Genomic DNA, 27,909 nt, shown 5'->3' with positions numbered 1-27,909 from the left:
CTTCACCAGTCTGGCTGATCCTCTCCCTGGTGACCCCACCTCATTCCCACCCTCTGAGAAAATAGCCACAGCTTCCAGTGCAGCATGGGTTTAGGTAGGTCCAAAGACCTTTCAGTGGGTACTGGCCGACACTCGGTTCAGGTGGAAGGCCCGGGAGACCTCCCGATAGGCATTTCGAAGCAGCACGTATGGGAAACAGGACTCCAGCATGTCCAGGGTCAGGAAAGAGGACTCCTCCACCACCTGGAAAAGCAAGGGCCAAGAGAGATGAGGACCCCAGGTAGGGCATCCACTGTGACACGCCGTTCCTCCTCATTGGGTTCCCTGGGCCCTCTGAGGCCCTCAGAGTTACAAGTAAACGGGGTACCAAGGCACTGCCACTCGATTCACTCTCAGAAAGCACTGTTCCCTTCAGCTCCATTATAACGACCCCTGAGCCCCTCCTCGGGGTTATATGCAGGGCTCAGAAGCAGAAGGCAGGAAAGAATCACTTCTCTAGGGCAGAAAAACTCTCTTCTCTCTCATTCTGGATGCTAAATGAGATGTGAGTGGGCAGCACAGATGCAGGTAAGAATGCATAAACGTGCTAATGACAAAGCTCTGCGGAGAAAAAAACAATTACCACTGCAGGCCAAGCAAGAGGGGCCCGGAACCCACATGGTTTAGGCTCCTCCCTCCCTTAGTACAGTGCTTGGGGAGCAGTATGGATGCTGTATAAAGGAGCAGGCATGATTAATTAGTTTAATTAGAAGGCCTGTGTGCTGTGGAAATCCCTGCAGCCCCCACAGCCAAGCAGAAAGACAGATCAAGATGCCTGGGTAAGACGGAGGGCAGGGGGCAGGGGGATATTACCGTAGAGCCGTACAGCCTAGCCTTGGGCCAGAGGGTTTCCTTCCCTGAAGAAGGAACGGGATGTCTTTCCTTCCACACTCTCCTCATCCAAGAGGTTGTGGGACTAAAAAACACTCTGGAGAGAAGTATCCCATATCCTCTGGCATTTCACACAGATGGGCCACCCCAAATATGTCTGGGGTTTCAAGTCCTGAAAATTCACTCAGGAAAGAGATCTACCATCTCTATTCTAATGTTTTTCTCTCTCTGAAGCCCTTTTCAATTTTTAAAATTTGTAAGGTACTGCAATACTCAAACCATGCACACTCAGTACACACGACAGCCTCAGAAGAGCAGACATCACAGGCTGAAGGAGAGAAAATCCGCCCGTAAAACTGCAGCTCTGATCTCAGGTTGGATGGCAGAAAGGATTTCTTGGTAAGCAAGATTTTCAAAACCTTAAGCCAGTAAAGAGATAAGATCTCTTTTCCAGGATATGACCCTCGGGTACGGGGAAATGAGTGATGGCTTCAAGAAGGATCCGCTGGTCCAAGACTTCTATTCTCTGCTCTGTTAAGCACAGAAAATCACAGGGCTCCCAACTGGAGGAAATTCATGGCAGTGGAAACAGCTCGGGAGTGAAAGCCAAGAAACGGGTTCTAGTCCCACATCTGCCCATGTATTTCGGGGAGACCGTGGATGTTATCTTTGCCTCCCTCTCCTCGGTGTCCTCGCCTAGGAATGGTGAGGACTGGACTGACCACCAGCGTCTGATCTGTTTCTGACACTTAGGATTCCATGAGTCTATGAGAGTCATTCCTTGCCCCGTGAAACCCACACCAGGAAGTCTGCCAATAGTGGGGGTGGGCACTGCCCAGGCTTGACAGCCAAGACAGACCCCAGGGAGAGAAGTGCCTGAACAGGATTTGGGGCTACATGAGTAGCCTCTTTACGCAGAATACAGCTCCTTCCCTTCAGTCATTTCCAATTTCTCTGTGGAAACATTTGCATTTAAATTGCTTTGCAGCAGCTAGTCCCTCTGTCTCTTCCCTCCTATAAAAAAAAGTGCCGGGTCCTAGGGCTGTTCCAGCCACTCTGCAGGCCAGTGACGCCACAAGGGGCAGACACCTTGCCACACTTGGGGGGGTGGGGGGAAACGCAAAGCAGAGGGAGGAGGCAGGGCTGAGCAGCTGTACAGAATCCCCTCCAACCCCACAGAGGTGGGAACTGTCCAAGGACATGGAACAGGCATGCCTAAATCATCCAGGAACTAAACTGAGCAGCAGAGAGAGGGAGCATTTGTTTAGCATCTATTATGTACCAGGCACTATTATATAAACTGTCTCATGAACGCTCACCCCTCTAGCATAAGGATGTGAAAGTGAAAGTCACTCAGTCCTGTCCAACTCTTGGTGACCCCATGGACTATACAGTCCACGGAATTCTCCAGGCCAGAATACTGGAGTGGATAGCCTTTCCCTTCTCCAGGGGATCTTCCCAACCCAGGGATCAAACCCAGGTCTCCCACGTTGCAGGCGGACTTTTTTACCAGCTGAATCACAAGGGAAGCCCAAGAATGCTGGAGTGGGTAGCCTATTCCTTCTCCAGCAGATCTTCCTGACCCAGGAATCGAACCAGGGTCTCCTGCATTGCAGGCGTATTCTTAACCAAGAATCCCTGAGCTATCAGGGAAGCGCATCGTAAGGATAACTGCATGCTTTTAAGGCTAAAGAATCAGTCTCAGAAAGGTTAATTAACTTGCCCCAGGTATGTTGGGTTTCCCAGGTGGCTCAGCAGTAAAGAATCTGCCTGCCACGCAGGAGCCACAGGAGACTTGGGTTCGATCCCTGGGTAGGGAGGATACTCTGGAGGAAGGCATGGCAACCCACTCCAGTATTCTTGCCTGGAGAATTCCATAGACAGAGGAGCCTGGCAGGCTATAGTCCATGGGGTGGCAAAGAGTCAGACACGACTGAAGCAACTTAGCGCGCCGCACACACACACACACACACACACACACACACACACACGCACGCAGAGGTCATGCTGCTCTGAGACTGTGCTCTGTCGCCCTCCTTCGGCCCTCCTCAGCCTCCCCTGCCCTCTCACCTCCTCACCACACCCCCACAGCCTCATGTCCACATTCTCTTCTCTGCCTCATCATGACCCTTCATCAGCCCAACCTAGGCCTTTTCGAGCTAGAGAAACTGAGACACAGCACTCAGGGCCTGTGTATTCAAAGAAGGAGACCCAGAGTGGGTCCCAGGCACGCCCACCCCTAATACTCGTGGGCCTGGCCGAGCGTGCAAATGGAAGCCCATACACCACATGATAAAATATTATATTCTTTCTTGCAACGTGTATTCATCCCTCAATATCATGGGGCACTGGCAGGGAATTGGTTCCCAGACCACCTGTGGAACCAATTCAAGGGAGACACCAGAATCTGTAGATGCCCAAGTAATTTTTATAAAAAAGCATAGTACCTGCATATACCTATGATATCCTCCCATATTCTTTAAATCATCTCTACATTACTTATAACACCTAATACAACATAAACGTTATGTAAACAGTTATAAATACCATGTAAAGGCTATGTAAATAGTTGCTGTTGTGGGCAATTTGAAGTTTTGCTTTATGGACCTTTCTGGAATGTTTTTTTTAAAATAGTTTCAATCCAAGGTTGGTTGAATCCATAGCTGAGAACCTGTGGATATGGAGGGCTGAGTGTACCTTTACAATTTCACGGAAGACAGGTTTGAATTAAGAATTGTTAGACCCCTCAGAGTTCTGTACCAGAGAAGGGAGAAGGGAGGGAATCAGCCTCCAGCCTGGCACCCCTTCTCCTCCCACCCCAGTTTGGGGGGTTTGTAGACACACATAATCTTCCTGTCTGCACATCTAAACTCCAGCCACACATTCTATGGGCTCTAGAGCACAGTCTGCCTCAGTAGGATGGACTCGCATGCAGTACAAGCTCTACATGTGGGCTGGAGCTGCTCAGGAAAGAATTCTGAGGCCCGAGAAGTCTTTAGCGGGGGCTCTGAGGAGGGGCACAGGCTCCAGGTGGGCCTGTCCTCTCCCACAGGCCAGAGGAAGGGTCACCTAAATCCAGGGTCCAGAGCAGGAGCCCCTCCTGCCCACCTTTAAATGCAGAGCTAACCTGGGGAATCAAACTTTAGAACAAGAGTGAGTAAGCACGTTGAAGAGGGAAACAGGATCAAGAGTAAAAGATTTTTTAAAAGTTAACTGAGTCAGAGTTCCCAGAACTTTCTACCAAAGAAGGGGAAAGGCCAGAGCTTGGGAAACAGAAGAGATAGCAGGAGCTGCCTGATTCGTGTCCCACCAGGTTCCCTGCCTTACAGCTTTTCAGCTAAAAATCCCTTCCCTCTTCTGGGCTCCCCTCTTCCTCCCCCAGTGGAACCCCCCGAGTTGAACCTTCTTCATGGTTCTCTTAAGGACAAGAAATACAGCAGTAGAAAGTGGCCAAGTAAAATCAAAGATGCATTGGGCAGGTAGTTATAGATGAGGGACATCCCCATCCATGAGCTCATCCCCATGGTAGGGGTGAGCTGTTCCATCTTATCACACTCAAGAGCACTGCAGGGAAAGGGGCCCAGTCAGCTAGGGGCCAGGAAGACACTGTCCTGCAGAGAAATCCTCAAAGACTCTACCTTGGGATGACAGGACAAATCTAGAATGTTAACCAGAATGTGAGGATTGGACCCCTTCAGGCAGAATTAAATTCTTGGTTAATGTTTTTGGGTGATAACCACTGTAGGGAGCCAAGGACCCTATAGAGGATCCTCCCTCTGGCCCTATCTCTACGACCAACTTAGAGCAGATACATACCAAGCGCATGAGCAGAGAAATGGACTCCCGGTTTCTGGTTTTAAGCTTGTCAGTCTCTTGGCCCAGCTGCAGGAGGCTGACAGAAGCCACCTGTAAGGGAAAAATTTGTAAGGAAGCAGATTTTTATGAAGGTCAGAGTAGGACAGCCTCAGGCTACAGGAAGTTATGAGAAGATCAAGGAGGTGAGTTAAGAAGTGCTGGGAGGCTTGGGGTGGAAAAGCGGTGACTCCCCCAGGCTTCAGAGACACACTCTGCCTCCAAACTAGCCAGTGCAGGCAACAGCCGGTTGCCAGGGATGCTGGAGGAGAGGTAGAAAGAGGCGAAGAAAGAAACTGCAACAGAGGCAGGTAATACTGTATGCCAGGAGATTAATCTCTTTTCTGAGGCGGCCTCCAGACACCACTGTCATCAGACTGTTTACAGCTGACTCCCCACCCGACTAGAGACAGAGCTGGGCCGCTGACTCAGACAGTGCTTTTGGTATTCTCCTTCTGTCAACTCCCGAATGGCTGTCCTCTCCATTCACCTTCAGGTCCCCAGTAGATCAAAGAGAAAGAAAGAAATGTGAATAATTGCATCCCAGACCCAGATTACCTGTATTTAGCAAACGAGAGGGTAGAAGAGGCTCTACCTTCTTCTGGGGGTGGGGGTGACTCCCTTCTCACCCCATCTTAGAGATCTGGTGTGAATCCTCTTTATATCTCAGATGCTCGGAGCCCATTCTGTCTGGTCTGCTGTCCCAGTTTAAAGAGAGACCCTCTCACTAAGCTTCCAAGTCCCTGACATGTACTTCTTGGGACCAGGGTGTGACTCCCTAGAGAATATGATCTACTGTTTCCTCCTAAAAGGAGACAGATGAGGCTCTAGTTTTTAAATCAGAACCATGCTTTGCAAAAGAATAAGCTCCCTTCAAACTGGTGCTCTGTTAAAACCTAGAGGAGTAGGATGGAGTGGGAAGGTGAGAAGGAGGTTCAAGAGGGAGGGGACATATGTACGTCTATGGCTAAATCATGTTGATGTATGGCAGAAGCCAACACAATATTGTAAAGTAATTATCCTCCAATTAAAAATAAATTAACTTTTTTAAAAAAAAGAATAAGCTCCCTATTGCTGAGAATGCTCAAGCAGTCAGCGGGCACTGGACTACATATCAAAGAGTATGAAAGAGATTCCTCCACGGAGGATTTAGAATGGAAAGCTCTGGGACCTCTCTGAACAATGGAAAGAGATTACTTATTCTGTGTTTTTCCAGAGGCAAAGCTTAGATCAATAGTGAGAGTTGCAGGGAGTCAAACTTCGGCTAAAAATTTTTTTAACAACTTCTTTCAAACAAATTGAACATAACCTATAGTAAAATCAGCTTCCTGACTGTAAGTTCCAGTCCCTAGAAACCTCGACCAGGGGGCTCTCAAAATAAGATCCCAGGATGGGCAGCACCAACATTACCCAGGAACTTGCTAGAAATGCAAGATTTTCCAGCCCCACCATTAATCTACTGAATCAGAAATTCTCCACGTGATTCTGATTCACAATGAAGTCTGAGAATTTGAAAAAAGTTTGACTTTTTATCAGTATTAGAGTTGAAAGGGGCCTCATAGATGATAAAACTCAGTGTCTCGAGTCTGTATTTTAACAAACTCCTCAGGATATTGTAATGGACACCAAGGACCAAATCATGGATTTGGTTTAATATCTCTATTTAATAAATGGGAAAACTGTGGCCTCAAAAGTTTGGCTTTTCAGAGACCACGCAACTTCTCAGTGGCAGATCCAAAACTAAACTCAGATTTGCTAACTCCTAGTCCAGCACTCCTTCCAAGTATCGGGTAGAGGTTGAAATACCAGCTGTTAGGGAGCTTAGAAGAAACCCCTGCCTTTCACAAAGCCGTCTCTCACTACTTAATGAGCAAGATGGGAGGTTAGACTCTGAGGCCTGCTCAATAATAACTGTCTATGGATTTAAGTCAAACCACTTGCCCCCAGACTTCACAATCGTCCGTCCATTCCTTATAACCTAGACCCACTCACCACGAGAAATTCCTTGAGGTGAGTTTCAATGTTCTTGTTGTAGACTGTGAAGAGGGCAGCAGATACCTGGATGATGGCTTTGGTCAAGCAGTGAATATTGTTGCTGTAACCTAGATTATTATTGACAGAGGGGGAGAGAAAGGAAAGGAAATTGAACCATGCCAGGTGACCCCAGCTGGTAACTTGCCATTTTTTCAGTCTGGGCCAGCCCTATGTGACACCAAAGGAGTAGGAGCCATTCGAGGATTAGGAGAAAGATAGACAGTCATGAAATTTCACCTGAATTTAATTTTACAGATTGTTTATTCTCAAGAGCTTTCTGAAACAGAACTTTGCATCTGAGTCCGAAGTCTGTATTTTCCAGATAGATGTCTCGGTCTCATCTACCGCCCCCAGGACACTAACCTAAACCTACTCCTTACTTACCATCCTTCTCAATGCTGTAGAAGGAGGCAGCATCCATGGCAAGCAGCGGGAGGGAAACGGCCAGAAAGATCAAGAGCAGGCAGGCCACCTTATATTCTTCCTCAGGGGATGACAAATCTGGGAAAAGGAAAAGAGAGTAAGGTCATTAAACAGGAGCTTTCTTCCATGGGGTCCTACTTCACAGAATTCCTAGGAGGGTCCCATGAGAAAATATCTGTGAAAAGACTTTGTAGAGCATTATAGGCAAGTCATTACTGCTGCTAGTGAGAGGCCTGAGTCCTGGAGGCTTCCACTGGTGACTGAGCAGAGCTTTTGGCAAAGGGCTCAGCTGACACGCAGGCTGAGGGCACTCTGTCAGCTGCCTGATGGAGTGGAGAGGCGGGAGGGAGAGCAAAGACTTTCATCAAAGCCGAGAGAGAAGAGGGAAAGCCAGTCTGGCAATTCGAAAAGGCTTCATACCAACCCCCTGGTTCCATCCTATTCAGAGTGTGTGCAAGTATGAACGTGCTAATCAGAGGAAATGTGTAATGGAAATATAAGAGACAAGTGTGAGACCAGGGGAAGAAGTGAATGGTGTCAAGGTGATTAGAGGGGAGGGAGAGTAAGATCATTCTGGGGAACTGGGACACTATATACTATATAACTAGGCATGAAATCATGTCTGTTTCCCTCACTGTTTCATCTGCATTAATCTTATTTCCCCAACAAGACTGTAAGTTCCTTGGAGCACTTGCTGAGCACCAGACTCACTTAATACTTTTTAGCTGATTGACAGATCAACTGGTTGGAACCTGACTAGAAATCGAAATTGCCTGTGGAAGTATTTTCTGGGGATTAGGGACTGTGCTTTAAGTCCTTCCTTAGCTCCCAGTTTCTACCCTCTGAATTCACAATCCCAAATAAAGACTTCTTTGACACTGACATTTTCCCACCCCAAAATACGGCCCAAGCCCTCCGTCGCCCCGTTCCCCAATGGTACCAGTTTTCAGATTGGCAATGGCAGCCACCAGGGCTGGATCAATGTCACAGTCCACCCCCGCAGCAGATGCCAGCTCAAAGATGCTCAGGGTCACCTGGTGGAGAAGAAAACAACATTCTGGAGAGTACTCCCTGGAGAGAAGTACTTGGCAGAAGCTACAGGTGGCCAAGATCCCTGGATCACAGATTTTAAACTTTTGGTGTACTATCATCTTTTCTAGGTATTCCTTTCATAAGTCTCCCTAACCTGCAGGGGAAAAAAAAAAAAGCCCAAGGCTTTGGCCTGGCCTTCAGATTCTCCACAGCACAAATTTACTTTTCCAACTTTATTTCCTCAAACACTTCCTACAGGCAATGCAGCCAGAGTGATATATTCACCATCTCTAAACTACAACTTACTTTCTTCTTTTCATACTCCGGTTCCTGTGCGTCCCTCTTCTGGAGTGTCCTTTCTTCTTGAGAGACCATAGGAAATATATTGGTCCCTGCCCCTGGTTCCTGACACAGGCTCCTAAAACCCTTATGATTCCCTAAGTAATAAAAACAGCATTTTTTGTTCCTATGCAGCAACTCTGGTTGGGCTCCTGGCCAGCTCCTAGATAGAGGCTGGTCACCTAGAGACCAAGCCTTGATTAGAAGCTGGAAATTTTCAGCTCCACCCTGCGCCCCCGACACACACACCCACTTCTACAGAGAGAGGAGAGGGCCTAGAAATGGAGTTAATCATGCCTATGTGAGGAAGCCTCCATAAAATCCCAACAGTATAGGGTTTAGAGAGCCTCCAGATAGGGAACACATCCACGGACCAGGAGGGTGTTCAGCCCAAATGCAGAAAGTCAGAAGCTTATGTCATCAGGACCGTCACAGGTCTCGCCCTGTGTATCTTTCCATATGGCTGGTCTGAAAGTAGAAGTGAGTATTAGGCACTCAGTCGTGTCTGACTCTTTGGGACACTATGCACTGTAGCCCACCATATCTCCTCAGTCCATGGAATTCTCCAGGCAAAAATACTGGAGTGGGTGGTCATTCCCTTCTCCAGGGGATCTTCCCAACCCAGGAATAAAACCCAGGTCTCCTGTATTGCAGGCAGATTCTTTACCTCTGAGCCACTGGGAAATCCATATGGCTGTTCTTCTATATCCTTTATCACATCCTTTAATAAACTGGTCAGTGTGTTTCCCTGAGTTCTGTGAACAACTCTAGCAAATTAATGGAACCTAAGGAGGTAGATGGAGAAGGCAATGGCACCCCACTCCAGTACTCTTGCCTGGAAAATCCTATGGACAGAGGAGCCTGGAAGGCTGCAGTCCATGGGGTCGCTGAGGGTTGGACACAACTGAGCAACTTCACTTTCACTTTTCACTTTCATGCATTGGAGAAGGAAATGGCAACCTACTCCAGTGTTCTTGCCTGGAGAATCCCAGGGACAGGGAAGCCTGGTGGGCTGCCGTCTATGGAGTCACACAGAGTCAGACACGAGAAGCAACTTAGCAGCAGCAGCAGCAGCAAGGAGATAGATATTGGAACCTCTGACATATAGCCAGTTTGTCAGAAGTACAGGTTTGCAACTGGCTTCTGAAGACGGGGTGGGGGTAGGTGCAGACTTGTGGAAGTGAGCCCTAAACGTGTGTGATCTGACACCAACTCCAGGTTGATAGTGTCAGAACTGAGTTAAGCTGCAGGACATCCAGCTGGTGTCACAGGGAATTGGTGTGGGGACATCCTCCAAACACTTGGTGACCGGAAGTGTCAGAAGTGATGTGTTCTGTGTGAGAGTAAAGGAGACTCTCAGCAGAGAATCACACAGTAGGGGAGAAGTGGGTTTTTCCCTACATAGGAAGGGAAAAAGACAAGTTTTTCCCATTTACTTCTCCTCTGCTTATATCCAACTGACACCCACCCTTGAGGCCTACCTTGAATCTCACATTCTCTGTAGAGCCCTCCCTGTTGACTGCAGCTCATGCTCATCTTTCCCTCCTTAACTTGGCACCACTTACTCGCCACTGGTCACAGGCAGCACCTGGTATCATCAGTTATCTTCTCAGATTGGAGGCAAGACATTATGGTGTATCTCACCAACGAGATTACAATATGTTTTTAACCTCATGGCATAGAGAGGGGAGAGAAAGTCCTGTAGTGAGAGGATCTGGGTTCAAATCCTAGTACCATCACTTACTGATTGCGTGACCTTGGCTAAAAGTTACTTAACCTCTTGGAGCCTCCATTTTCTCATCTGTAAAACTGGAATAAAAATACTCACCTTACAGAGTTGCTGTGAAGATTAAATTAGATCACATATGTAAAAGGACTTCTCTAGTAGCTCAGCTGGTAAAGAATCTGCCTGCAATGCAGGAGACCTGGGTTCAATTCCTGGGTCAGGAAGATCCCCTGGAGAAGGGATAGGCTATACCCACTCCAGTATTCTTGCCTGGAGAATTCCATGGACAGAGGAGCCTGGCAGGCTACAGTCCATTAGGTCGCAAAGAGTCTGACTTGACTGACTTCCACTTTCACTTTTTACATATAAGGCATCTACCCCTAATTGGGCTTCCCTGGTGGTTTGGCTGGTGAAGAATTCGACTGCAATGCGGAAGACTTGGGTTTGATCCCTGGGTTGGGAAGATCCCTTGGAGAACGAAAAGGCTACCCACTCCATTATTCTGGCCTGGAGAATTCCATGAACTGTATAGTCCATGGGGTCACAAAGAGTCAGACACGACTAAGCAACTTTCACTTTATTACTCTAATGACTCCCAGCATCACTGAGAGACTAATAAACCTTGTCCCTTTCACTCTGCTTCCTTTCCCTCAAAGCCAGGAGCTCTGCATTGCTTTCATCCTCTCTAGGTTTGAACACAATGCTAAGCACATAGAAGGCATTCAGTTAATGTTTATTGATTGACTCCTGAATTCCTCATTGTACTTAGAATCAGGTTCCCAAGATGTAGCTCCAAACACCCACACCCACAAAAGTACTTGGACTTTTGCAGTTAAGAGAAAAAGACTTCAAAATGTTCTGAGAGGACAAGGATAACTGTTTCAATAGCAGATAACTAAGTACATACATAAGTACTTTGCATAAGTACAGTATCTTATGCAAAGAACCCCACAGATATAACAGTAAACACACACCACCTACCATGCTAGACACAGAAGGTAAACCTCAGCATTCTGCTCTGCCCTGTTTAAATTCCCTACTAACTACATAACCCTGCAAGTGGCAACCGTGACCTAGGAGATGGGGGATTTGGTCCATAATCTGTGGTTTTCCGGAAAAAGAAGGTGATGGTTGAAGGAAACGTCTTCACCTTTTAACCTTCTTCTCTTCTCCTCATCTTCTTGCCCCTCGGAGGTAGTAACAGAATCTCTGATGGACAAGGCCAGCCCCATCTCCACACACCTGTTTATCCTCATAGGCAGGCAGAGCCTAAAGCTCAAAGCTGCCAGGAAGATACCAGCTAGACACACTCCTGACAGACCAGAGCATTCCGCCCCAACATCAACAGCTGCCAGAAACCCGGGGCCCACAGTGAAATCCAAGCCAGGGCCTGAAGGAGCAGCCATCCAGTGAAAAATCACCCCTCATGGCCCGTGACCACTTGGCCCTCATCTGATTTCAGGCAGAGAGAGGGGAAATTTTCACGATTCTTCTGACCTCAAGGTAAGGGAAATTGTTTTTTCTCTTAGCATCTACTTCCCGTGGGGTCGCAAAGAGTCAGACACGACTGAGCAACTGAACAACATCTTCCTGTTAACCAATTTCTTCCTCTCATAGACCTCCCTCCATTAATGGAGTCAGTTATAAGAGAAGTGCCCTGCCCTGTGCGCTGTGCAGCTGTATTTCCTGCGAAACATACTTGTTTGCTTCAGGTGATTCAAAAGGCAAGCTAGCCTGAGGAGGGCAAGGGGAAACGGATGTTTAGGTTGGGCGCTGACAGAGGCCCCTCCCCCTTTCCCCATGCCTACAGGAAATGACGCGCACACAAACCAGACCGTTTCAGAGCTGGGAGGAAGACCAGGCCAGAAAAGGAAAGGACAGTCTGAGGGCAGGCAGGGTGGGTGGGAATGGAAGAACCAACTTTTACAGAAAGTTCCCAGGCTCCTGACTAAAGAGGGGACTTGTCTGCACATCGTTCAGAATCTAATTTGCACATCTTAGGAGAAAACCTAGAGATACTGTGATCCTTGCCCTTACTGCTCTCCCTCCAGTAACGTTCCCCAGCCCCCACAGGATCTCCCCAGGGCTCCCCTACTCTGAACCCTCTTCTCTGACCAAAATTCCTCCCTCCACAAAACCTCCCCAGATATTTTTCTATTGAAAACCTGGCTCTTCTTCCTGTGGTATTCTTCAGAGCCCTCTCCTCCCTTCCAAGATCCTAGCTCTATCCTTTGTCAACAACAGAAATCTCCTGGTTGGATTCCACTTTGCATTCCCCGATACCTTGATATCTGTGTCTGGCGTGACAAACTCCTTCAGGCATTCGATGGGACCCATGAGAAACGGGCAGTGGGAGGAGAAAACCTGGAGGAAAGAAGACAAATGAGTCCAAGGACAGAGGCCAGCACTTCAAACATAGGTGGAAACAAAAAAAGCAAAACAGGGCCTCAGCTTAGAACTTAGCCAGCTTTCTGTGTTACTTCCCTTGTCACACGTCCAGATTTCTCCAGTTCATCTGTCCTCAGAGATCTTCCAGGACTTCTACCGGATTAAGCTCCTTTCTCCACAATGCTTGCCAACAACCCTCTCCACAACTTCTCACACAAGCCCCACCCAGCGCTTTATTCTGTTTATCCTGTGGCAGCCCCCCCGCCCCCACTCACCTCTCGAAGTCCCTCTTGGGCCATGGCCCTGAAACTGAGGATAACTCCAATGATGGTCATGCGCTTCAGCACATTATCAGCCCCTGAGGAGAAAGAAGAGCATGAGAGAAGAGAATGTGGGAAAATGGCAACGGTTTTGCTTCTTCAGACCCAGCCAAGGCCTCATAGCTCCAACAACCCCTTGTGGTCCACAATGCTTTTCCACAGTTCCTTCTCCCTTTAGGGGATGTGCTCACCTGTCAGCTGGGGCAGCAGAGAAGCCATCAAGTCCGCCTTGTTGAAGTTGGATCTGATCTGAACAAGTACATCCATGTTTTCTACCACCAGCTTCTGCAGTCAGAACAGAGACATTAAGCAAGAAACGACGAGACCCATGGTACATCTCTCCCCAGTCTCCTAGGCCTACCCCGCTTCCCCCGAGGCTGGACCTTCTTCCCGGGGCCTTGCATCCACAGTACCTTCAGCTCCACAATTTGCGAAGTCACATGCCACATCAGGTTTTCACTCAGGAACTTCATGCCGTACGGGCCCAAGAGTTCAGCCAAGGCCCGCATCTCTGGAATAGAGTTGCAGAGGCCCCAGGTAGGACCCAGAGGGCACTGGTGCATTTGCACAATAGCTATAGGATAGTCTGAACATGTCTAATGTTTTTCAGCAAGGAAAGGAAATGGCAAGGAAGGGAAGTAGGGAGCACATGTGGCCTGAAATCCTGCATTCATGTGACAGGTCTGGCCTGCCTGTAGGACAGTTAACCTTCTACCCACTGGCACTCACACCAAGATGTACCACAAGTGATACCTATTTACTTTTCATTCTTACAGGAATCTGGACTTTGCCAAGTCCCTTTACCTGGTACCTGGGCTTTCCTCTTGCTGTACTAGCTGCACTAGCTTTATAAGATGTAAGACCATCTCTGGGCCTCAGCTCCCTTCTCTGCAGAATGAAGAAATTAAAATCCACCCTGAATACCTCACAGAGTTGCTACTGCTGCTGCTGTTGCTAAATCACTTCAGTCGTATCCAACTCTGTGCAACCCCATAGACGGCAGCCCACCAGGCTCCCCCGTCCCTGGGATTCTCCAGGCAAGAACACTGGAGTGGGTTGCCATTTCCTTCTCCAATGCATGAAAGTGAAAAGTGAAAGTGAAGTCGCTCAGTCGTGTCCGACTCCTAGTGACCCCATGGACTGCAGCCCACCAGGGTCCTCCGTCCATGGGATTTTCCAGGCAAGAGTACTGGAGTGGGGTGCCATTGCCTTCTCCACACAGAGTTGCTAGGAGAGCATAATCAACACACATCCCCATTATCCCAACTGTTTTCCCTCTAAACCCTTCCTTCCTCCAGTCTGCTCCATTACCTTATCCCTCCCTAACCAGCCTGCTTCTGACACTTTGTGGATTAAATAAAGCCTGGCTGGGGAAATCCCATGTTGCAAACCTGAGGGACAAACTCAGACAGGAAAGAGCTCCAGCTTTGATCTCTTGCTATGGACTATCCCAGCAGAGAAAACCATAAAGACCAGAAGTAACAAGAGACGAGGAGAGGAAAGGTGAGTTTAACCTAGTTAATGAGAGTTCAGAGGGAAAGGGGAGTTGAGGCCCCCATACTCAAGGGTTTCAAGGCAGGACCAGTTCATCTCCACCTCTACCACTGACAAAAGCAGGGGAGCTGGCCACAGCAGCGGACATGGAGTCTCATGTGGAATAAAATACTAGACATTTTTAGAGTCACCTACTTATAATAGGAACAACTGAGCTGAGAACTAGGAAAGGATTTCCTAACTGGTCACCTTAAATAATGCTAAATGCTGACAGAGAGGCAGAGGGGCTGAACTACCCTTTCTGGAGAAAAGACACGCTGATCCACCAGTTTGGATCCACCTTACTCTAGTCCTCTCTAGGCTAGTAACCCTAGGGCCTCCTTCTCTATCCATCTAGCTATTTTTGCAGCAGCATTGCCCCATCACCATGGTAACCCTGGGAAATTGGGGTGGGGGTGGCAGAAGGGGAAATCAGCATTGCCTCCTGCTGCTCGTCAGTTGTCAGCAAGACCTAAAGCTGATTTTAGATGCTGCCTACAGCTTGTGGGAGGAGTTGATGAGAAGGGGACATCTGAAGCCTCCAGCAGGTAGGGAGTAGGGTCAGCTCACTGATGGAGTCAGTGTGAGGGCAGGAAGAAGGCAGAGCTGGAGAATAGAGCTGCATGCTCTGCCCTCCATAACACCCCCTCCAAGGAAGGGGAAGAATGGAGAGGGCAGCATCACCGAAGCATCTACCTGTCTCAGATCCCATGCGGCGTCCATGAGAGGAAGGAGGAAGCAGCTGGATAGTTCATGAATCAGTCAGTCAAACAAATCTATTAAAAAGGATCTGCACGGCTTCAAGCCCTCTTTAAAAAGAGAATAACTTCCCAATTCATTCATGACACACTCATCTGCCTGCCTTGAGACACTAAAGCACTTCTGTGCACTGGGAAGCAGCATGACAAAGTGATTAAGCACCTGGGTTCTGGAATTTGACTGCCTTGAGATGAAATTCCAGTTCTACCATTTATGAAAGTGCAAACTTAAGCTCCGTCACCTCTGGTGTCTCAGTGTCCTCATTTGTAAAATGGGGGTAATAACAACCTCAAGGCTCTTGTGAGGAGTGAAGGAGTTAATAAATGTGAACATTCAGAACCTAGCCCACACTAAACGTCATCGGTTATGTCATCATCATTATTAAATATCAGTTACCTAAAATGTATCCCTCAGGAAGAAGATGCCACAACATGAGATCACTATTTAATAATTCCAAACATCAGAACGTCCTTACATTTATCCTTTATCCTTCATCATATGTCCTACTCTCTACTCTTTGTGGAAACAGAAAATAACCATTTACTACCCTTTGAGTGCCCCTGCCTAGCTCTTAACTCCCTTCATCCTCTCTCTCCACCATCAACCCCCAAGCCACTTCCCAATTCTGGGTCTCACTTGAAATCTCTCCTATCGTCCCTAAGGTAGAGTCTAGCAGAGATCTAGAAGAGTATAGAATGAGGCTCTGGGAAGGCAGGAGAACAAAGATGGGGTCTGTCAGTTGGGATATTGTACCGAGGAGAAAGCTCGGCTCCTTGACAGGAGACCAGACTCTGAGCTCACCAGAGACGTCAGAGAACTCCTCTGCACTGAAGTTCTGCTCCCCCTCTCTGGGGAGGCTGATGAAGGCCTGCATGGCTGGCGAGAGGATGATGGTCCCGCTGCTCGCCTGTCTAAGCAGACTTTCTAGGTACCTGCAGGGTTGGCCAAGAGAGCACAGAAGATGAGTGTTCACTCCCTCCCTCCTACCACCACCACTGGGCTCAGGAAGAGAGACTGGGGCGGGGAGGAGGAGACAGCACAGCGCTCTAATAAACATCCCAGGCTGCTGGCTCAGAAACAACCGGCAGTGACGTGACTCCGCTTTGCCTCTCACCTGCTGGACACGGGCTGTGCTGTCAAAGGTAATGGTGGACATGCCCCAGCACCTTATCCAGCTACTGCACACCCGCACTCTTGGCCCTTCTCTGTCGGGTAAGACAAGCCTAAGCTGACAAGACAAAAATTCCTACTAATTGGGCTCCTCCTAAATATACTTAGCCTCAACCTCCTCATTGAGAAACTAAGAGCCTAGGAGCCTGGAAGTAAGTCTCAAGTCAAACCTACTGGGCAGAGAGAAGCCCAGTGAACACTTGTCATCCAGTCTCCAAATATCCCCTCCTGACCTCTGGGCAAGCTAAGAAGGCTTCCAGCCAATGACAGCAGAGGGCTGGGTAACCCCTGTCACTCACCCAGGCACTAGCTCTAGGGCTAGGTCTTACAGAAGTCACAAGCTAACCCGGGTAGGTCAAAACCAGCACTCAACGTGCGGTTTTTTTCCTTTTAATTTGAATTCGCTGTCAAATTTTTTAAACGGAGATTTTATATTAAAAATAATAATTTAGTGAGGCAGCAATCAGATGGTACTAAGTGGTGGCTGCCCCTTTAGAATGGCATGCCCTTACTACTCAAAGTCCCCACCCAGCCCACAAGACCCATTTTCCTTACCTGCCAGGCCCAGCTTGATGTATGTATTGCAAACCCCATCTCAGGCTTACCCGCCTTCTCAGGGGGTTCTTTGCAGCCTGACTCATACTAAGCTGATATTGGATTAAGAGCGCCACCCAGTGGCTTAGGGAGGTAGGACTCCAGCTCCTTTACATCCTTCTCAAAGGAGGTTTGCTGATGCCTGCCCCCTCCAGTTTGGGGGAGGAGGCCCCTTTCCCTATGAAAAACACTCTACTAAACGTAATATGGTCACATTGGAAGATGAGAAGACAGTGCTCTGGAGAGAAGGTATGAGACAGAATGGTCTTCAGACGGAGAAGCTGGATGAAAAGAGAAATAAGAGAACTTCAGAAAGAGGAAGAAAGATCATTTGAAATGAAAACAGTTAAGAATCCAGAAAAGAAAGGTCAGGAACTGCAGATGAAGAGGAAAAGGGGGGTCAGTGGGTGTCACATGGAAGCTTGGAAAGAACCCTCATGGTGGAGAGAGGACATCTGAGTTTGCCCCAGCTTATAGCTCTAGTCCTCGGGCAGAAACAAGCCTCTGTTTGGGGGTCTGTGACCCTAGGAGCTGAAATGCCTGGTCCCGAGGTCCTGCCCTTAAAGGAAAAAGTGCTAACAAAAAGAGTAAGGCAGAGAGCGAGGATAAGCAACACTGACCAGTTTGTGTAGAGAGTGGTGATAGTCTGCTCCCCACTCGAGTCCAGTGGCTGAGTCTGCTGCAGGAGGGCGTTGCGGATGACTCTGGACACATCTGCACCCAAAAACTGGGCCAGTGACTGTATGAAACTGATGTAGGCTTTGACTCCTGCCAACAGCTCAGAAGGCCTGGCGATCTCCTGGGTTGTAGCATTGTAGCCAGCCAGCCACACAATGGCTCTGGGTGACAAAAACCATAATCACAGCCATAATGTCAAACATAGTTATCACACGTATACTGTGTTCTAGGTGCTGCACTACGATTTCACTACACACATTATCTCATGCAAACCTCATAGCAACCCAAAAAGGTAGGTACACTTATCATCCCCATTTTACGGTGAAGAAACCGAGACACAGAGAAGTTCAAGTGACGGAGCCAGGACTTGACTCCACTAACATTTGATTCTCAGTCACCATGTTCTGCTGGCTCCTCTAGGGAAATTTAGATCAGGTGGTAAAAGATCTAGGGTCCCAAATGCCATCCATCTAACTGTATGAGCTGTCTCATAACCTCCTGTATTCTCAGGGCCAGTGTTTGTCTTTTCTCTTTGGAAAGAATTAGTTCCAGTCACTGTCAGAAATGGAAAACCACACCCAGAAATCCTTAGATGTGCAGTGCAATGCTGAGTGGCCATGGGATGCCAGGTGGAGAGAGTGCGCCTGGCTGGCACACAGCTCCAGCCAACCTTAGAGAAGGAAGAACTGTCAGCACTGTATTATTTCAGGGGCACATCAGCAACACCGCCTCCCTCTTGGACTCCCAGACCCTTCCAAAATACCTTCCCCGGGAACCTGAGAATTCATAGTTGGACTCAGTCCTCGTCCTTCAGACTTTCTTCCCTGTTAAAATGTAAACAGTGTGATCCCGTGTTTAAGAACCTGCCTTGCAATGCAAGGAACACCAGTTCAATCCCTGGTCCGGGAAGATCCCACATGCCGCAGAGCGACAGAGCCCGTGTCCCACAACTAATGAGCTCTCACTCTTTAGCCGTAACGACTGAAGACCGCATGCCTGGAGCCCGTGCCCCGCAACTAGAGAAGCCTTCACACCGGAACAAAGAGTAGCCCCCGCCTGCTCCAACTAGAGAAAGCCCACGCGTGGCAATGGAGACCAAAAATTAAATAAACAACTATAAAAACAACGATAATAAAAAATGTAAACAGTAGGAGAAAAAGGAACATCAGACCTTGTCAACACTTGCTTTTGTCAGTCATCAGCACATTAATATGAATGAGTCCATCAGGTCCTCCCTAAAGCCACAGGTGTTTGGGAGTTTTGTTTGTTTTGCATTTTTGGAAAAATGTTTATGGGGCAGAGGAGGGGAAGAGGAGCACCTGCTTCCCGGATGAAAAGGAGAAGGAAAACCATTTGAGGGAAAATACTATGGAAAGGACAGATGCAAGCCTAATCTATTTTAGAGTTCTCATTGAGGCCAAACCTTTAGGCCAACTTCGGGGCTTTAGGAGCAAGAGTGTCAATGAAGAAAGAATTAGAGATGTTCAGGAAAAACTAAAATATCAAAAAAAAAAACTAAAATATCGCACCTATGCTGCTCCAGGGCCTAGAAACCACTGCCAGTTTCTGAAGGTTCGCACGTGGGTGATTATCAAATTGTCATCTTGACATTTTATATGTGCCTGAGGCACTTACTTCCATGTAGCTAAAGTGTAAGGTATGAAAACAAATTTTACTGTCACCAAGGCAAAAACCTAATTGAAAAAACAAGCCTGCATCTCCTACAATCCAGGTACGGACTCCTGACTATTCTCCCTACTTCTATCCTTGCCCCTACTCAAAGCCTGCCGAGCCTCCCTGTCTCACTCAGAATCAAAGCCAAAGTCCTGAGGGTGGCATAGAGGCAGCTGAGCCGTCTGTCTGCCCTTCCTCCAGCCTCTCTGACCTCGCGTCCTACCAGTTTCCCCCCTGCTCGCTCATACTGGCCTCCTCCATGCTCACTGAATATACCAGGCACGCTCCCACCTCAGACCCTTCACACTTGCTGCTTCCTCTGCCTAGAATGTTCTTTGCGCAGACAGTCACCCACTTAGCTTTCTCAATTCCTTCAGGGAGTTCGTTCAAATGTCACTTTCTCAAGCAGGCCTTCCCTGGCCACCCTACGTAAAATTCTACCACCGCCGCCACTGCTATACCCTTCCTATCTCCTTCTCCTGCCTTTCTAGCGCTTATCATTTTCTAATCTAATACTCTATATCCGATGTTCTCATTTTGTCTCTCCCATTAGAAGGAAACTTCATGTGGCCAGGAATCTTTATTCCTTTTGTATACTGCTGTATCAACAGCTTAGGGAACGCTGCCAACAGACAGTAGATGTTCAATAAATACTTGCTGAATGAATGGGTGAATATACTAGTATATATATTGTAAAAAGAAACACAGAAGACTAGCAGATTACTCATAAAAACGTCTTCCCCTCATTCCCTAATTTGCTGACTATAGTGCCCAATTTTAATACAAGGAATGTTCCTGCAAATTTCGGGGGCAACAGAATGAGAGGCAAAGTGGGGGGAAGGGAACTTATTTCGTTGAGGCCTATATATGTCACTCAAGATTATCTTTAACGCTCTACCGATTCTCAATTACAGGTAATTCTCATAACAAGGTAAATATCATTATCTTTACTTTATAGGGTAGGAAATTGAGGCTCAAGAGATAGATAACCTGCTCTGGCGTCTTAGTGAAGAGCATCAACACAGCTCTGCTGACTGCAGAGGCCCCATTCACTCTACTAAACCATTTCTGGTTGTCTATCAAAATAACCTATAAAGGTTTGGGGTTCTCTTCATTTATTTGTTTTAAATAGAGATGCCTAGGACCTATGCCGGATTAGCTGCTTCAGAATGACCACCAAGATGGAGCTAATGCAACCCAACTTTGAGCACTACCATACTAAGCAAAGAGAAGACAAGGAAAGAGTGATACCTGTTGAATCTGGCCTCCAGGTGGCTGCTGAGATACTCAGAAGGGAAGATGGTGTGTTCAAACACAGAGAAGCTCTGTACATGATTCATTGTCAGTGCCAACTCGGTCAAGTTCAGGTGTAGCTTGTCCATGCTGGGTAAAATTAAGAAAGCAAAATGAGCCTCATTACAGGTCTGGCCCTGCCTGCTAGTAGCTGGGGTGGATCTGTCAGGCCCATCACTCCTGGATCCCTTTCATCTTCTCAAAAAACTCATCCTAGAACAGTACACGTTAATGCTGACTTCAAACGCAAAGGAGAAAATTCACATTGAATTGCTTTTCCATATCTGCCATTCCCCACCACCACTTCCGCTCCCCTTTGCTGGCATCACTTTCTCTCTTCCCTGCCCTCCCTTCCTTGAGATAGTGCTGGCCGGCCCTTCAGGGCGCAGGGCCTCACTTGGTGACAACGCTGCGGTTTTTCCGGTGGCTCTCCGCTCCTGGCTTGTCCCTCTCAGGCTCTCCTTTTCTGGGAGCCTGCCTCTGCTTCATGGTTTTCTTGTTCTTGGCCTTGCTGATGGTGGTGGCACAGTGCTTCGGGAGAAGCTTTAGAAGCAAACACACGTGAATGGAAAAATGAGATTCCTTCCTCAAACTGCCGAGTAGTCCACCTGACAGTTACAAGCAGGTCCTTCCACTATTGCCTGTTCTTTGCTTGCTCTGCCTTTCTCTCTCTTTCTGTCCATGCATCTCTTTCTCTATTGGGGGCCTACCTAGCACATGCTCACCTCTGTTAGCTTTCATTAAATATCTACCCATGTTTAGCTTCCGAGTTTCAAGATGGCAACTTCCTTCAGGGACCAGATCATCAATTCCCCCATCCACTTCCTGAGAGAAAGTCTTTCCTAGTGGAAAATTTCTAGTAGAATGAATCTAAGAGCTCCACTCAATTGTGCTTTCAGGGGTCTTCCAACCTAGGAAGATGGTCTGTTTTTTGCTAGTGTGGAACTACCATCTCGCTTGCTATATTCCTTCATAGCCTGTCCCATGGATATGGAACATGGACAGACACCCCCACTACCACAACCCTCCAAAGACTCAGAGGTCACAACGTGGCCAGCACTCTTTCCACTTCTTTTTTTCTATAATTGTATGTATTTATTTTTGGCTGTGCTGGATCTTCATTGCTGCACGGGCTTTTCTCTAGTTGCGGGGAGTGAGGGCTACTCTCTAGCTGTGGTGCTCAGGATTCTCATTGTGGTGGCTTTTCCTGTTGCAGAGCACAGGCTCTGGAGCACTCAGGCTTCAGTAGTTGTAGGGCATGGGCTCAGTAACTGTGGCTCCTGGGCTCTAGAGCACAGGCTCAATAGCTGTGGTGCATGAGCTTAGCAGCTCTGAGGCATGTGGGATCTTGCCAGACCAGGGGTTGAACCCATGTCTCCTGCATTGGCAGGCGGATTCTTTGCCACTGAGCTACCAGGGAAGCCCCTACTTCTTCTTTTAAAAAAAAAAAAAGATACTACATTTCTTGTTACTTAAACATCAATCCTGCATCTCTTCTTTTTAACAAGATACCCCCATTAGCCATACAGAAAATATAAGATAGAATTATATATTCAGATCTCTCCTTCAAGGTAATCACTCTGGAATTCTCTCCATTTAGTCCAATGACACTGAGTATGTGCCGAGCAAGACTGGAAACTCCTCATTTGGAATTACTCTTACAATAGGATAATAGCCATGATTAAGCTGGTTTTCTTACTTTATAGTCACAATTGGTTTTTTTTAAAGTTCAAGTTCCTACTATTTCCAAAAAAAATCAGGTCTACCATGATGGGCAAAGATGTGTCAACCCTGAAATTATGCAACAGGGTCTGTGGGTAGATTCTGAAAGTAATTCCAAAAAATGTAGCTCCATTAGTAATGCAACATCATTAATTATTTATTCAAAATGACAACTTTGGAGGGGCCAATATCCATTTGCAAAAGTTTTGTTGTGTGTGAAAATAATACTCACATTATGTTTCAGTCACCCCTGACCCAGCACTGAGCAAATAACTGTGTGCTTTTGCGTGTATAGTAGGTATTCAAGTTGAGTGATGAATATACCCATAATTGTTTACATATCTTCTTTGCATTAATTATTTAAATGTCTTTCAAACATGTATTTGTACTTCTTTTTCCCTTAGACTGGAACACTCCCCAAGGGCTAGAACTGTGTACCTTTCCATCCCAAAACCCCAGCACAGGCCTTAGTGCCCAAAAAATACCAAATAATAGAGCAGCTAACATCTATTGAGAATTACATACCAAATACTTAACATACTCTATTACATTTCATCTTTATGCTACTTCTACTAATAAATTATTTTTATCCACATTTTACATATGAGAAAATGGGAAGGTTCGGTAATAATATAACTGGGCATATGTATACACACACACACACACGCACACGCTCACACACACAACCTGACTCCCCTCCTACCAAAGTTGCTACAAAGCCTGACTCAAACCCAGGAAGCCTGGGTAGTCTAGGAAACCTGAAGGACTCCAGGGCAACAGCAGAACGAGTCCCTCATTTTCAAATGTTCTATAAATTTAGGTTGAGCTAATCATGACCAGGTGCTATGAGTCAGTCAAGGGAGGGGAGGGGAAAACAACAAAGACATAAAAGCAACCCTGAAGATAAACACAGAGGAGGTGCCTGAAAATGTTCAGATAGCTACAGATTAGGGTGCAGATGGACAGAACAGTGAGACAAGACAGGTGATCTGGGGGCCGTTGTTCTAAGTATGTGTATGCAGGGCAGAGAGAGGAGGAGAAGCAAATTAGAAAGTTAACTCATCTCTTGAAACTCTTCAGATGAAAGACCAGATTTTGTTGAAGTGCAACTGTTCAAATAAGGGTATTTTTAGACACTTCTATCAAGTCCCAAGGGAGTAAAGATTAAAGGGATGACACTAAGAAAAGAAGCCTGCCATAAACTCATGCATACAAAAGCCCTAGCCCTACCTGAAAGGCTTAGAGAACTTGGTATTTGAGAAGAAGACAGAGGTAGATAGCAAGAAGGCATGGTGGAGTAGCAGAGGGGAGACTGAAACAGAGAGAGGGCTGAACCCACCTGCTCACTCAGGTTTCGCTGTTCAGCACAGATCTCCAGGACGAAGTTGCTAGTCTGCTTGGCCAGCTCTTCCAGGAAGGAGTTGCAGTGATGAAGGCCATGGTTCTTCAGGTGAGGGTACTGCGGGAAAGAGGACCCAAGCAAGAAAGTGTCATCACCAAGACAGCCGTGTCTTCCACATAACACTGTTCTGACCCCAGCCTGAGCCACCCACTTCTACAGAAGAAGAAAATGAGACCCAGAGAGAGGACACCCTGCACATAAAGCTGAGACATTCAGGGACTTGCACCAGATATCTACGGGGCCAAAAGATACCCAGGTATCTATGGGTACCCTTCCTGGGGCCAAAATCAACCCCTGAAACTGCGTTTTGAGGGAATAATAATGAGACATGGTTAGAGGGATGACAGGGTTTGGAGCTCAGGACACGCACCTCCTCCGGGCACATCTCATGCGTGCAGTGGACAAAGTGAGCACAGATGAGGGGGAAAGCAATGGCGTAACGGAACATGGCGGGTTCCTCCAGGGTCACAGCAAACATCTTCTCGAAGGTACGGAGATGAAAGCTATGGAACAGACAAGGAGACTCAGGACCAGGGTTTAGGAGCTGCTTCCTCTGAGGTGGAGAGAATATTGATTCTTTCAACAAAAGTTTTTTTAAAACTTTTTACTTTGTATTGGAGTATAGCCAATTAACAATGTTGTGATACTTTCAGGTGGACAGCAAAGAGACTCAGCCATACATATACATGTATCCATTCACCCCCAAACTCCCCTCCCTGAACAAATATTTATTGATATTCATCCCTCCCTCTTTAAATTCCCTACTCTTAAAGCAAAGAGAAAACCAAGAAACTCAACCCTTTCAGTCTTTTTTTTAACTGGATCCCAGGGCAGGCTAGTAATATCTCCTTCCCTTTTCTTGTACAAAATTGCTATTCTTTTCCCAGAACCCCTGCATGATTTGAGCCCTGATTTAGAAGCCTCTCAATACTACTAATCTACATCCGTCCCAAAATTTGACACTTAGGCTCCAGAAAACTTTCTCAGTAATTCCATGAGACTGATCTTTCCTCAATCCTGTATCCTCTCAATGGCATGCATATTTGCCATTATTATGTCCTTTTCACATGTGGGTATTATACCTTCCTAACCATGCAGGATGCAGACAGCAGAGCCAACATATTGTATTGTATGTTTGATTCCTCAAAGGGTAGAGTTATGCACAACAGTGGTCACTGAGTAAAGGCCAAATGATACCTAAGTAAGACAATCATGTGCACTCTCTAAAGGCCCTGTTCCCCAGCCCTCCCAATTATTTTGTCATCTCCACTAAACTTCCACCTTTTCCATGTCTCTTTTAAATTACAAGGTCCAAAAAAAAAGATGCTAAAGAAGTTTCCAAAGATAACAGTGAAGAACAGACAATTGATGAATTATCCCAGAGAAGTCAAGACTGTGTGGAGTCCAACTGGCTTCCCTAAAGAAAGCCAGCACAAAAGGGAATCAGCTTCAAATTCCTACCATTTGATAAGAACTGGAATGAAGAAACCGTGGAGTTATAGCATCTGCCTCTAAAGAGATCTCAAAGAAAACAAGTCTTCCCAGTGTCTGGGGGAATTAGAGTGCTCCACAGAGGCCAGGCAAGAGATTAGGTTAATTGATAAAGAGCTCAGGACATACCAGAAAGTAGATAAATCAGAAGTTTCCACCAGCATATTCTCTACTGAGTCCAGCATTCGGGAGTGAAAGACAATGAGGTTCATCACCTTGGCTAAGTCTGGGTTCTCATGCAAGTGCAGCGGAGCCTTAGCCACACTGGTATATGCCTATGGTTGGAGGTGGGGAAAGGGCGGAGAAGAACAAGACAAATGAAGAAGACTCCCCAGTCTTGGGACTACAGTTTGACTGAGATTTGTCCCATCCAATCAGCAGTTTTTATTCCATACAGCAGAACTTTGGAGTTAAAAAGAGGAGGAAGGGGAGTTTCCTGGTGGTTCAGTGACTCAGTGGTAACGAATCCATCTGCCAATACAGGAGACACAGGTTTGATCCCTGGTCTGGGAAGATCCCACATGCTGCACGCGGAACAACTAAGCCCATGCTCCACAATTATTGAGCCTGTGCTCTAGAGCCTGGGACCCACAACTACTGAAGCCCACGTGCCCAAGGACCCATGCTCTGCAACAAGAGAAGCCACTGCAATGAGAAGCCCACGCACCACAACTAGAGAAAAACCCATTCAGCAATGAAGATCCAACACAGCCAAAAAATAAATAAAATTCTAAAAAAGAGGGGGGGGGGATTGTAAGTAAGGAAAAACCTTAAGAATGGGGGACCATTCTCAGAAACAAACCTACCTGTAGACGGAACCAGTCTAGTCTCAATCCAGAAAATTCAAATTTTTCTCCATTATCAACTGCAAGAAAAATAGAAGTTTAAAAGGAAATAATAAAACAGCACCTCTATCCAATTGCACGAAATGGTAGGTCCTCTTCAAAGTCATCTCGGCTACGCCCTGGCTCAAGAGACCCATATTTCTAGAGAAAAAAATGTTCGCCTTCACTCTTTCTCCCCCTCTTCCCTCCAGTTACCTTGTTTGAGATTCAGAGAGGAGAGGGTACTGACGAATGAGGACATTATGATGGACTCCTCCTCAGGACACACGGACAGGTTCTAAAAGAGAAGGTGGAGTCAAGGGGGCATAAGTTTCACCAGGAGAGAAACGAGGACCACAGGGCTTGGCCAGTGTATGAAGGTAGAAGGAACTGCCAAGTGTCACAAACAAAAAAGAGCCAAGCAAAACACAGCAGAAACTCCCTGAGTTCAATGCTAACATCCAACTGCCCTTTATTTTCTCTCCTGTTAGCATCACTTGGGAGGAAAATTACTAAGATTATTAGTCCTTTTTTTAAATTTTAACAAACGTAAAGGAGGAAATTGGGCTTTTGACACACAATCTACGAGCATGAGATTCAGTCAAGGTGACCCCCAGAGAAAAATGACCAGGGATCACCCCCAAATTTCCAAAGTATCATCAATTAAACATACTTGAATGATGTCACTGAGCACAAGGGCATCAAATCTGGCCAGGTACTGAAGGTGGTACTGCTGAATCACCTTGACATGTCTTCGGACCAGAGCCCTAACCTCCTCCAACAGGAAAAGCAGTTCTGCAATGCTCCTGCAAAGTCGAGGATGAGAACAGAGGGCAGTGTGAGACTGAAAATATGACCTGAGACAAAGACAGTGGCAACAGGGCAGAAACTGAGACCTCCCGAGGTCATCTGATGCACCACTCCCCGTCCCTTTTCCCAGTCCGTCTAAAGTCAAGATTCTTAACTATGCCAAGAACTAACGAGTCAACGTAGTCCTCAGGCGTCTTCGTCTTGGTGACATTTTCTGTGTGGCGAACCAGCCAAGTGACTTCATCACGAATGAAGGACAGGGCCATGAAAGCAAAAAGGGCCTATGGAGGGGACAGAGACTATGAGGATTTTCAACTTTAGAAATGGATTTCAAAGCACAGAGAAAACCATCATGAAAATGTGCTTATAGATACAACTGTGTAGCCATACCAACAACAGTGTCCAACATTAAACACAGAGACCCACAAAAAAAGCATCCTACGAGAATCAGACCTATATATACGTTGACATGAGTTCACAATACCACCTTATCAAATTAAATTTTAGAAATATTTACTAGGTCAATACCACCTTATCAAATTAAATTTTAGAAATATTTACTAGGTCAATACCACCTTATCAAATTAAATTTGTAAAATATTTACTAGGTATTTATGTGGTTTAAAAAAAAAAGCAAGCTCTGTCTTTAATTAGCTCACACTCAAATAGAGGATAAGGCAAGTATGCAAATAACTATAACATATGATACTGTATGATAGTGCCCAAAAGAGAGATACAACAAGTTTTAGGGTACTCCAAGAAGATTCAAGGGAACCACACACTCAAACAGAACAAAAAACTTAGAAATGCAGAAACTCAGGAATGCCAAATCATGCTTCCCTTCCTCTCTTTCTCTTGCCTTGGGACCCAGTAGTCCTGGTTCATCAGTTAACACAGTCTCCAGCTCCTTCACAGCTATTCGCAGAAACTGGCGCCGTTGAGAGTGAAACTGGCCACTGAGGAAAGAAAGCAGAA

The 27,909-nt window shown here is 46.7% G+C and overlaps 1 protein-coding gene across 1 annotated transcript in view; it reads right to left on the bottom strand.

The window, feature by feature from the left end:
- The window catches only part of NCKAP1L (NCK-associated protein 1-like), a 44,262-nt gene continuing 16,353 nt past the window's right edge, over positions 1 to 27,909 (bottom strand). Inside the window, exons 11-31 of the mRNA XM_010857985.1 lie at positions 27,794 to 27,890; positions 27,106 to 27,215; positions 26,798 to 26,930; positions 26,341 to 26,422; positions 26,107 to 26,165; positions 25,430 to 25,575; positions 24,180 to 24,312; positions 23,747 to 23,866; positions 21,083 to 21,228; positions 20,644 to 20,775; positions 17,661 to 17,879; positions 16,078 to 16,208; positions 13,398 to 13,495; positions 13,176 to 13,269; positions 12,940 to 13,022; positions 12,560 to 12,640; positions 8,120 to 8,213; positions 7,141 to 7,257; positions 6,715 to 6,824; positions 4,687 to 4,776; positions 1 to 243 (exon numbers count right to left, since the gene is read on the bottom strand). Coding sequence (XP_010856287.1) covers positions 112 to 243; positions 4,687 to 4,776; positions 6,715 to 6,824; positions 7,141 to 7,257; positions 8,120 to 8,213; positions 12,560 to 12,640; positions 12,940 to 13,022; positions 13,176 to 13,269; positions 13,398 to 13,495; positions 16,078 to 16,208; positions 17,661 to 17,879; positions 20,644 to 20,775; positions 21,083 to 21,228; positions 23,747 to 23,866; positions 24,180 to 24,312; positions 25,430 to 25,575; positions 26,107 to 26,165; positions 26,341 to 26,422; positions 26,798 to 26,930; positions 27,106 to 27,215; positions 27,794 to 27,890 — 2,407 coding nt within the window. The 3' untranslated portion in view covers positions 1 to 111. The remainder of the gene's footprint in view (positions 244 to 4,686; positions 4,777 to 6,714; positions 6,825 to 7,140; positions 7,258 to 8,119; positions 8,214 to 12,559; positions 12,641 to 12,939; positions 13,023 to 13,175; positions 13,270 to 13,397; positions 13,496 to 16,077; positions 16,209 to 17,660; positions 17,880 to 20,643; positions 20,776 to 21,082; positions 21,229 to 23,746; positions 23,867 to 24,179; positions 24,313 to 25,429; positions 25,576 to 26,106; positions 26,166 to 26,340; positions 26,423 to 26,797; positions 26,931 to 27,105; positions 27,216 to 27,793; positions 27,891 to 27,909) is intronic.

The sequence above is a fragment of the Bison bison genome, unplaced genomic scaffold (assembly GCF_000754665.1).
Source record: "Bison bison bison isolate TAMUID 2011002044 unplaced genomic scaffold, Bison_UMD1.0 scf7180017864383, whole genome shotgun sequence".
Classification (NCBI taxonomy): Eukaryota; Metazoa; Chordata; class Mammalia; order Artiodactyla; family Bovidae; genus Bison; species Bison bison.
The sequence above is the reverse complement of the archived record's forward strand: the minus strand, read 5'-3'. Positions and strand labels throughout refer to the sequence as shown.